This window comes from Chenopodium album, chromosome 2, assembly GCF_948465745.1.
Source record: "Chenopodium album chromosome 2, dcCheAlbu1.1, whole genome shotgun sequence".
Lineage (NCBI taxonomy): Eukaryota > Viridiplantae > Streptophyta > Magnoliopsida > Caryophyllales > Amaranthaceae > Chenopodium > Chenopodium album.
In genome coordinates, this window is record NC_137835.1 from 68,190,932 (window position 1) to 68,202,113 (window position 11,182).

The 11,182-nt window shown below is 33.1% G+C and overlaps 1 protein-coding gene across 2 annotated transcripts; it reads left to right on the forward strand.

Moving 5' to 3' along the window:
* Window positions 1–648: 648 nt before the first annotated feature.
* On the forward strand, window positions 649–10,749 carry LOC145600012 (SWI/SNF complex component SNF12 homolog). 2 transcript variants are annotated; one of them, XM_081655919.1, is made up of 3 exons: window positions 649–788; window positions 1,089–2,637; window positions 10,185–10,749. In XM_081655919.1, the coding sequence occupies exons 2-3, from the start codon at window positions 1,295–1,297 to the stop codon at window positions 10,255–10,257; spliced, it is 1,416 nt and encodes a 471-aa protein (XP_081512045.1). In that variant the 5' UTR covers window positions 649–788; window positions 1,089–1,294; the 3' UTR covers window positions 10,258–10,749. The 2 variants fall into 2 exon arrangements, with proteins under 2 accessions (XP_081512045.1, XP_081512046.1); XM_081655920.1 differs by having other exon boundaries at window positions 1,228–2,637.
* The last annotated feature ends 433 nt before the right edge of the window (window positions 10,750–11,182 follow it).

Sequence of the window (11,182 nt, forward strand, 5' to 3'; positions counted from 1 at the left end):
TGCACTGCGGAGCATCTCCCGCTTATATCGCTGAAAATTACAGCCTTGTTGGAGAGACAATCTAACGATCCTTTGTAGTCGTGAGGATGTTTTCCTTCTGATTCATCTGTTCGTATTCGAAAACTTGGTAACTTTTTAACCAACGAAATAATTTCACCATAATCCATTAGATCTGCTACCATGGATTCAAAACTAAGAAATTTCTCCGAAAAACCCTTGTCTTTTGAAGGAGATCGGAAACCCTTTCTTTCGAGGGAGAAAAGTTCCTCCCAAAAGGAGGAAGCATTATTATAAACCTAAAAAAACAATAAAGAAACAAGGATTGGGGCTTTCCACCGATTAAAATCGATGGAAGCCCCTTCAAAATTCAACAATGGAGGCTAGGGTTTTGGAGAGAGAAAGGAGGAGAGAGAAAGAAGAAGAAATTGTTGGGTGGTTTTTAATTGGAGTTCTATAAAAATAATTTAAGTTGATTAAAAATTATTTTAGTTTTATTCTTTTTTAAAAAAAAAAAAAAAAAAAAAAGAAGAAAAAAAAAAAATTCAGTTTTAGTAAAAATACGAGGAAGTAAACCGGACCTTAATAGGCTTATATGCGTTTCATTAATCTACTTCATTTTCCCTTTATTTTCATTTCATTATTATTTTACCCCTTACAGTTTTTCAATTTTACGCTTCACCTCTCCTCTTACTCTTTCTCTCTTCTATTGAAGCGCCCTCTGAAATACTTTGAATTCTCCATTAAAGCGGCTTCTAAGCTTTCTCTTCTCCATTGAAGAAGCTTCTCAGGTAATATTTTTTTTCTCTTTTTCTCAATCATCCAATTTCAATTTCTCTACCAATTTAGGGTTTAGTTTCACACTATCGTTAATTTAATTGTCAGCATTGTTCAGTTAGATTTCTTCTTAGGTAAATTAATAAACTATTGGTTGTAATTACGGAATTTATGAATGATTGTAACGAGCGATTTTTGTTGATTGAATTTTGCTATGTTCAATTTGCGTTCATATTCTTGAGTGTGATGAATTTATGTGTTATTTTGTGCATTGTTTGATAATTGAGTGAAATTGGGTTGCAATTGTGGTGCAGGATGTTGTTTATAACCTTGTAATGTTAGGACGAAACTTTGAAAACGGACCTTTTCTCCCTGGGCCAATGGCGGCTGCCTTTCGTGCCCTGGCTCAGGGATGGGCCTGAATTGCTTGATTAATCTCAGTTAGTTGATCAGGAAAATAATCAAACACTTGGTGGGTTGTCAGTTGTCGGGTAATTTTTGATTGTCTGAGACTCTGGCAATGGCTCAACCGCAGAGTGCTCAAGCTGCACAAGTTCCAGGGAAGTCTAATGCCCGTGTCGTGAACCTAGGGACTAATAGTACTAATGCTGGTGTGTCTTCGGCTGTGGGTGTTGCTGCTACTGGTTCTGCGAATACTAAGAAGAGTCATAATAAAAATTCTAGTAAGCAGCAAAGTTCTTCTGGGACTGGTGGTGGTATTCCGTTTAAGACAATGGAGCTTGCTCCGGCTGCTCGTAGGAAGAAAAGGAAGGTTCCGGAGAATAAGTTACCGGAGAAAGTGGCAGCCCTTTTGCCAGAAAGTGCTCTTTACACCCAATTAGTGGAATTGGAAGCCAAGATTGATGCTGCCCTTGCTAGAAAGAAAACAGATATTCAGGAAACTCTAAAAAGGCCTCCCTGTATTCAGAAAATACTTCGTATCTATGTGTTCAACACTTTTGCCAATCAGCCACTTGAAAATGGTGAAAATAAGAGTTCTGAAACTCCTACTTGGACGCTTAAGATAATTGGGAATATATTGGAAAATGGGGGTGATTCCAGCTCCGGGACTGTGGATAATAGGTCCACTCCTTACCCAAAATTTTCATCTTTCTTCAAAAAAATAACCATATGCTTAGATCAGACCCTTTATCCTGACAACCATGTAATAGTATGGGAGAGTTCTCGTTCTCGTTTGCTTCATGAAGGATTTGAGATTAAAAGGAAGGGAGATAAGGAATTTACCGCAATTATAAGGCTTGAAATGAATTATAATCCAGAGAAGTTTAAATTATCAGCTGCTCTTACTCAAGCTCTTGGACTTGAGGCAGAAACTCGCGAACGAATCATGACTGCATTGTGGCACTATGTGAAGATGAAGAAGTTGCAAGACTCGAATGATCCGGCATTCTTTATTTGCGATCCACCTCTGCGAGAAGTGTTTGGTGAAGAGAAGGTTAAGTTTGCTGTGGCTTCACAGATTCTCACTCAACATTTAACTCCTCTACAACCCATACATTTAGAGCATAAGATTAAGCTTTCTGGAAACAATCCCAGCGGAAGTATGTGTTACGATGTGCTTGTTGACGTTCCTTTTCCTTTAGAGAAGGATATGTCTGCAGTCCTGGAAAAGATGGAGAAATGCAAAGAAATAGATGATTATGACAATTCCATTGCTGCTGCTATAAAGAAGATCAATGAACATCGGCAAAGACAAGCTTTTTTCCTTGGATTTAGTCATTCACCTGCAGAGTTTGTTAACACATTAATTGCTTCTCAGGATAAAGATTTGAAGGTTGTTACTGGTGACGCAGTTCAGAATGCTGAGAAAGAGCATCGAAGTGACTTTTTCAACCAACCTTGGTAAGGAACATTACTATCTCTTACTGGTCATTAAATATATTAGGCTCCATTATAGCATAATATATGCTTGGCGTTACCTCAATTATTTTTCTGTAATATATAATTAGAGATTGAGTGTATAACGGGTAAAGAATGCACTTTCATTAAACTCCCCTCTCAATTTATAAGGTATTATAAGATTTATTATTAGGCCAATACTGAATGGGCTTAGGTATATTATCTGTGAATCTCACACACCTCTCATGGAGATTCAATGAAGACAGGGAATAAATTTTCCTTGTAAATGTAGTTGGATTTTGATCTTATAGTGAAACTTGAGAATTTTTTCTTGTTGTTTATTTGTCCATATGGAAGGCAATTTGGACATTGATTACTTGATTATTTATTGTGAAGTGAGATGGATTAGCTAAACATATTATGTAGCCTGTGTAGGATTAACAGTTGCCTAAATATAATACTTTGCTTCTAATGCATTGCTATTGCCATCATTATTTGTTTTATTGGAGATTAGAGAGTATTATATGGAGAGAAAATTAAAAAGTTTTTATGATATGTAAAAATGAATTTGATTATATATTTCAGTATATTGGCTTTTCCTAGATGTTCATGCCGAGTTTAGATTTCAGGTTGCTAAATAACTGATTATCTTCTCAAGTATTCTTCTTAAAGTACATTCCTAAACTGTATATTGTATGTTCTTGTACATGTGTTATTCATTAACTAATGATCTGGAATGTTAAAAAGTCTCATTTCTCAACACACCAAATTTATTTGTAACCTGTAATTTGAGGTCTAAAACTTAAGCTTGTCTATAGCTCCCACATTTTAAGCATGTTCTAATCAATTTAATCCAGTACCTCTAAACCTAAGAGGTTAAGGATGGTAATAAAAGTAAAATTAAAATGAAGTGAGTAAAGAGAGAAAAATTAAAATGAAGTGAGTTAAGAGAGAAAAATTAAGGACAGCATAAGTATTGTGATAGAGGGAGAAAGAAGTTTGGTGTATGGAAAAGAGAAGAATTGTATTAATTATGAATAACTTTTTGGGAATGCCTTATTAGGATGGTGTGAAAAGCAAAAGTATTACTCCACATGCTGATCCCCTTTATTCAATAATTTTCAATTTTTCCATGTCTACTTGCATATATGGTAGGGGTTCTTGATTCCCAAACAAGTATTGTTATAGTTTGGTAAAAAGAGATAGCAGCCTTTGATCGACACAACTGGGGTGTGTCAGATTATGTGAAGTTTTATCACCCTTCAGTATACAAAGGGAGTTAGTATCTATCTACAATAACTATAATATATACTAAATGCAAAACCATATAATTATATTTGGCAATCCTCTTAGAAAGTATTTTTTTACAATGTTATATATTCCTTTCTATTTGGCTATCAGTCCTATCATATTTCTTCGATATATAGCCAATTAAAATAGTATTTTATATCTTCAATATATTATATTCGGGTCCTCTTTGGCAAAAATAGTGGTAACGGGTAGCCTTTAGATGTCAAATAGGAATAGCTAGTAGTTTTATTAGTAGTGGGTAGAGGTTATATATCAATTTAGCAGTTGATATTATAGTGTTTGGCAAAAGTAGCAGTTGAAATATTAAAATACAAGCAAAGCCATACATATTATTCAAGCTACCAAAACGTTACATGTACCACCAACTATTACATGAAACACTGCCTTACCAAATACTTATTTTTTTTTTCTTACTTGAGTTTTGTCTTGTCCAAATGCTAACCGCTACCTAAAATGCTGCCGCCAAACAATTTCCAAAACTCGAGAAAATGATGAAGCAATGCGATAAAATAAAATTTTATTCAAGCAAAAATAAATTTTATTATGTTAATTCAAAACTATGTAAATCTCTTTTCATTATGTAGAAAATTATTGCTTTATCATGTCACTAGAATTACTTTATACAACAACAACAAAAAAAGCTTTAGTCCCAAAATTATTTAGTGTCGGCTAACATGAATTGTCATAAGGAATCGTACGATATATATATATATATAAAAAAAAAAAAAAAAAAAAAAAAAAAAAAAAAAAAAAAAACCAAGACAAACAAATTATTTAATAGATCTTGAAAAATAAGGTGAGTAAACGAAAGAGCATTTATGAAGAATTAAGGGAGCTTTTAAAGAGAATCAAGAATAATATTCAAGAAAGTTTTAAAAGAGTGTTTAAAACATTTAGTTGAAAACATAAAGGTTTGAGAAAACTCTAGCAAAGGAAAACAATACAGTTCATAAAACATTAGTGGACTAAAAATAAAATTACAAACAATTTATAAATTTAAAAAGTATATATAATCACGACATGTCGTCGACTATAAAAATATATTATGATCATAAATGTGGAAAAAAAGGGTTGTAATTGCAAAATGGAAACTGATGAAGCTATAATTTTAATACTTTATACTCAAAGTGTAAAGACACCGAAGTTTGTCCTACAACTTTTTTTATAATTCTTTTTGTTAGATATCGTAGAAGGCTAGAATATTTCCTTTTTTTAAAAATAAAAAATAAAAAATAGAGCGTATATTAAATTAAGGATGATACTCTCTCACTCACTTTCTGTTTTCATCCATTTTCTTAAGTTCTACCCCACTCCCTTACTCTCTACCCCTTTCTTCTTTAAAGCAAAAGTAGTCGCTTGCGTGGTCTGTAAACGGAAGGAGTGTAATATATATGAGTATAAATTTTTAGAGGTAATTTTTTTATATTTTTTTTATAGTTTAAAGACATATTAACTATGACATAGGTCAAAATGTGCAAAGTTTTCCCGCCGTATTCTTTTCGATTTAAAAAATAAAAAATTCAGAAGTATTTCTTTCTATTTAATACTACTACAACTCTATATGGAGGTGTTTGGTTCACATAATTAAGGTATAAGGTATGGGTTTAGAATGATTTAAACCCATACCTTATGTTTGTTTTATGATTTTATGAGTTTCAAACCCATACCTCAAACCCCCAAGCTATGGGGTTTAGAAACCTTAGGGTGGAGGTGGGTTTGGTTCATTCCCATACATTTAGGCATTAAATAAAAGAAAAAATTACATTTTATAATCATACCAAACATAAGGTATTAAGAATCAAGTTCCAAACCCATACCACTATGGTTTCATTCCTGATTCCAACCCCATACCAGTTTGCGAACCAAACGCCCTCGATGAGTTATTGAATCTTGCCTTTCTTATATACATAATCTACTTTTATACTGAATCCATTAATAACATATCAATAAATAAGTTGTAAATATATACGAGTAAATTTACAACTACCCAAGTTTATAATCATTGCCCATATTTTGAAAAATAGTACGTGGTGCGTATAGTATATAGTAAGTAATCTTAACAATTAAATAAAATAAAATGTAATACTTTTTCTGTTATTTTTATCTTTTTACTTTCCGTTTTGGTATATATATATATATATATATATATATATATATATATATATATATATATATATATATATATATATATTCTTTATTCCTTTTTTATAAAGTAAAATTTCCACTTTTTATCACTTTTTACCCAACCATATGATCCACATAAAACAATATAATAATAGCAATGTTTTTAAACAGTTATTTTTCTTCTACCTAAAAAGTAAAAAAAAAAAAAAAGGACTTACTTTCCACTTATTATAAACCGTAAGTAGGAAGATGAAAAAGAAGAACGTCGGGAGTGTATATATGTAAGGGAAAACTTATTACACATAATTTATAATATTGCTAGAAACAAATTTCATAATTTATTATTAAGTTCATATATTGCACAAATACACGAGCTCTAACCTAAATTTTGATATTAAAATAAAATTTTGAAATGATATGGACACCTTGCCATACATTTCAATAAAGGTAATGAATATTTATAGTTAGTTTAACATTGACTAATAGACTAGAAGGTTACTTTGTTCTTGTTATATTAAATTTTTTTTCCCATATCCCCTACATTTTTGTTTTCATATTTTTCATAGTAATATCTAAAAGTATCAATAGCCTTAATATCTTTTATACAACCCTAATATTTTTTCTATAGGTGTAGCCTTGTGACAAAAAATTTAGCTATGAGTATTTATTTGATGTGAAGATATACATGGTATTTTGGTATATTTATTGTTGAACTAACAAATCATTGCATTTCATTATCCCCTGTGCATGGTACTAAATCTCTACCCCACAACTGCTCAACCTTATTGTAAAGGAATTTAAGCTTACTGATATATTGGGCTGCCATAGTTGCATTCCACCCGCGTTGCCCGCGAAAGTGTTTATATGGCCATTATCGCGTTCAAGATCACATCCAAGATTTTAAATCATGTCCCTATGTTTTTTATTTTATTTTATTTTTTATCTTCCTACTTTTCATTTAGATATGTTCCTTTATACTTTTGCGTTATTTCTATTTTTGTAAAGGAAAATATCACTTTTTACCCTGCCTTACCCTAACTCAGATCTACATTATAGTATTATACTATTAAATAATACCAATGTTTCAACACCCTACCCTAAAAGTTATAAGTGAAATACTTGAGGCTTATACTGAAGACACTTGGTTGTAGACTTGCAGGGCCTCCCTTTAAGAATTCCTAGAAACATATGAAAAATTACAATGAATTTTTTTCCAGCAAACAGTAGATAAATCCATTAGAATCTCGTGTGTATCATAAAGCTTTTAACCTTACTAGTTGAGGTGAATAAGCGATAATCAAGACGTATGAGGTACTTGCATTTATTACTTACTAGGCTTTTAGATCACTATTAGAGCTAATTCTCTATTTTAGTGTTGTTCAATGCATTGTCTTAGATAGCCCTTAGCCAGCGAATCAAAAATTACCTTCACATAGCTAGAGTTTCTTTTTCATTCTATATTTTTTAAAATCATTTTACATTGGAACAAACTATGCTTTAGATAGCTTTATCATCTTACCATTTTCCTCCATGCATTCTAGTTCTTATTTTGTGAATCTATATTTTCATATTTCTTATGGTTAATAATTATTGAATAATATAGTTTCTTATGCTTGAAGTATTTCTAGGTTGCGTATTATTTTGTATTAGTTTGATAATAGTACTGTCCCTTCATTTTTTGACTGTCACCCACAGTCATAACTACTAATAATGTCACCAGTTTAGGTATGCGTGCGATCTTGTACTTGGGACATATGCTGGCTTGTGAAACATAGCTTACACAAATCATTTAGAAGACAATTTTAATTGCTCTATGAGATAATAGTGTAGCTTTTCCTGATTTTGTGAATAGGGTTGGTTAGGTCAGAAAGTAAAGTAATTTTAGTTTTGGACTTGGTGGTTTTTTAGGCAGGCTATTTTTGGTCTCAGACTGCAAAGTTGTGATCATAACTCTAATTGTTTCTGGTGGTGTAGAATTCAGTAGTTGGATTTGGCTATCGGGTTTACTTTTAGTCCTGTCTTAATTTCTTCATGCCTGTTAAATATTTGTTCCTGGCTTTTGGAATTTTGCTTCTCTACTGTTGTGCTTTTCTATTTATTTGATAGGGTACCAGATCAAATTTCGTTTTGAAATCATGTCATCAACTCTTATCCTGAACTTTGATAACGTATGTTGTGGGTGTTTATTTCTATTCACCCAGACTGTTATGTCATTTGTTGGTAGAATGAGGGGACACTAGATGTATATGGACAGTGGATGTGGTTGAATTTTGTGAATGAGAGTGAAGTTTTTGTTCAAGGAGTATTAATTTAAAGATTACTGGAACATGAAGATGGTGAAATACATGGGCCCTAGGAGCTTCTGAGAATGGGAAGAAAATACAAATTTAATTTCAATTTCAAAAGCTTGGACTTTAGAATACTTATATATTTTGTTAAGCTTTTGTGTGTTCAATAGCTAGAGTCTTTTCTCCTGGTAAATCAATAGAGTTAATCAACTAAGAGATTTATTTGTTCTTATGAAAAATCAAATTTTCAAATACACAACTCTCAGGTTAGTACACAAAGCATTAGCACACCCATACTAAGCCACCCATTAAGTACAGATATGCAAGATGTCCAAGAGGGGATTTGAGGGATACATCACCAAGACTTTGTCAAAGGAGTGTGACAGCATTTGTCTTGAAGAGGAAGATGGAAGGGTGCATCATCAAATGACCTAAGAGTTGGTTAGCTTTGGGAATGGTGTCAATGATGAGAGTAGTATGAACTAGAAGGGGAATGTATTTAAACTTTTCTCTTTCTTCTTAAATCCCAGGGTACTAGGTACGTACTTTCTTTAGTGATGATTGTTTAATTGCATTGGTAATGTAACCATTTATCAAATTTTCCTTATATTTCTTCACGTATGTTTTGTCTACCAAAGCTTCTGTTCAATTACATAGTACTAGAATTTACTAGTGTAGAATCATCCACCTTCCAAGAAGTCCATTCAACCAATGTGCTTTCCTAATGCCTGGGAGTTACCGAAAGGGATCGACTATTCAGCCTTATAAGACCGTTGATTGGGATTGGGCATACTAATGTTTTCTGAAGTGTTTACACATACATAAGCTCTTAGTATGCGACCTAATTGCTTAAATTGTGTAGAAAATTATGGTGGACTGAAAGAATGTATCTCATTTTTCCTCATGGTCATCGAGTGATTGGAACTTTCAAATTTTGGGTGGGGGATCGGGAGTAAAGGTGGGGATGGGATGATATTAGGGTTAAGGAATTCTCCATGCTTCAAGTTTGGATTTAATGAGAGTAGTTTTTACCTCGAGTCTCCTTTTCTCTTCCTCTAGTCGCCTCTCTCCCAGTCGCTCATCCTCACGCAAAACTAGGTTGCATTGTGATGAAGGGATGACTCTTCTATCTTGAGCTCAATACTAGGTAGGGCTCCTTGGTGGCCTATGAAGAAAGAGGAGAGATAAGAGTATTGCTAGCAAAACTTTGAAGCAGAAGAAGACAGAAAGACGACTGTTGGCGAGAGAGAGAGAGAGAGAGAGAGAGATGAAAGAGAGGCAGTTGGTTTGGGACCCTTGTTCAGTCATTACAGGCAGCCCTTAAGTGGCAAGGTTTTGATTATTGATTAATCACCTTTGGCCGGGAGATTGCCTACTGATGATCAGTTCTCAGCCTTGTAGCTGACTACTAGGAAAAAAAAAAATATATATATAATTCTGTTGGTATTTAAATTTTGTCTCATTTGGACTCTTTGGGTCTGAGCAATGTGCTGTTTGCTATGATTTCAGCTGATTAATCAAAAAGTGAATTGCCCTAATTTTGGGCAAGATATGTACTAGTAGCAAAGAGTATCAGATTAAGCTTTAAACGTGCTAGGAGCTGGAGGGGTTACTATGTAGTTGCAGTTTTAAAGAAAGATTTATATACTCTCAGGTTATTGTTAGATTTTGCTTTGGGTTGACTTGATTGTGAAACAATTTCAGTATGCTAATTGTTGTGGAAAAGAATATGTTTGTGGTCAAGGAAGTTGCAATGCTTGTTTCTTTGTTCTTCTAATGGTCTGGTTGCTTGATTATTGTTCTGATAATTTTTGTTGTTTATTCTAGGGTTGAAGATGCTGTTATGCGTTACGTGAATCGCAAAACTGCCAGTGGAGGTGCTGCTACAGGAGCTACATGATTTGTGATATCTAATTAGGTACAAGGTTATTGCATGTTTTATATTGATGATTGGACCTCTATTTTTGGCGTCACAAAACATAATGTGAAATGCTTTTTTGTTCTAAAGATAGCAGCCTAGAGTATATAGCATGTCAATATTATCACAGAGATGAAGCTGAGGACTTCAACTGCCTTGTATCTCATAAGGAAATTTTAGTATTACTACCGGTATTCTGAGCATGCATATTCATAATCTCTTTTTACTAGCTCTAGTTATGAATGAGATTAAAATGTCAGCTAGTAACCTCCTTTTAATGTCAGATTTCTTCGTTAAAGAACTAGTTCATTTTTTGTAGTTTCACATCATGAGTAATGTAGTGTCACTTTTAATAGCTAGGATTGTAGAAATTGTGATATTATTTAGCCATCAACAGAAGAGGTGTGAGTGCTTTGTTTCACATCCGAATTTGTTGTATTGATTCTTGCATGTATCTCTTCTATTGAAAAGTAATCTTTATCATGGTTGCTACCGTGTAACTCCATAAAGATACAAAATGCTATGGTTGGTTTGGTCTGAGGTTCAACCTGTTCCATGTACAGAAGAAGGAAAAATGAAGTTTGGTTCAAAAACTTCAGAAAGGTTTAAACAGGGTAAATGAAAGGTTAGGTTTCTTATATTTGCCTCCACTGGGATCTAGTAAATCTAGGAGCGAAATCAACACAAGAACAGGTTAAATCTGCTTGATCGATTATCTTGTAGATATTGGAGCGAAAGCATAACAAAAACAAGGTTGAATTTCTGCAGTCTTCTAGTAGATGTAGGAGCAAAAGCAGCTCAAGAACAGGTTGAATCTTCTCTGATCTTATTCGTTTTCTTGCTTTAGCTTTTGCGTTATATTCTACAAAGAATATTGAATATGTAAGTATATTTGTTAAAACTAGTT

What these genes read in the sequence shown, in the direction of transcription:
- LOC145600012 (XM_081655919.1), top strand. Translation starts at nt 1,295, where the DNA reads ATGGCTCAACCGCAGAGTGCTCAAGCTGCACAAGTTCCAGGGAAGTCT. An exon ending in GACTTTTTCAACCAACCTTG is followed by an intron (nt 2,638 to 10,184) that starts GTAAGGAACATT and finishes TGTTTATTCTAG; the next exon opens with GGTTGAAGATGCTGTTATGC.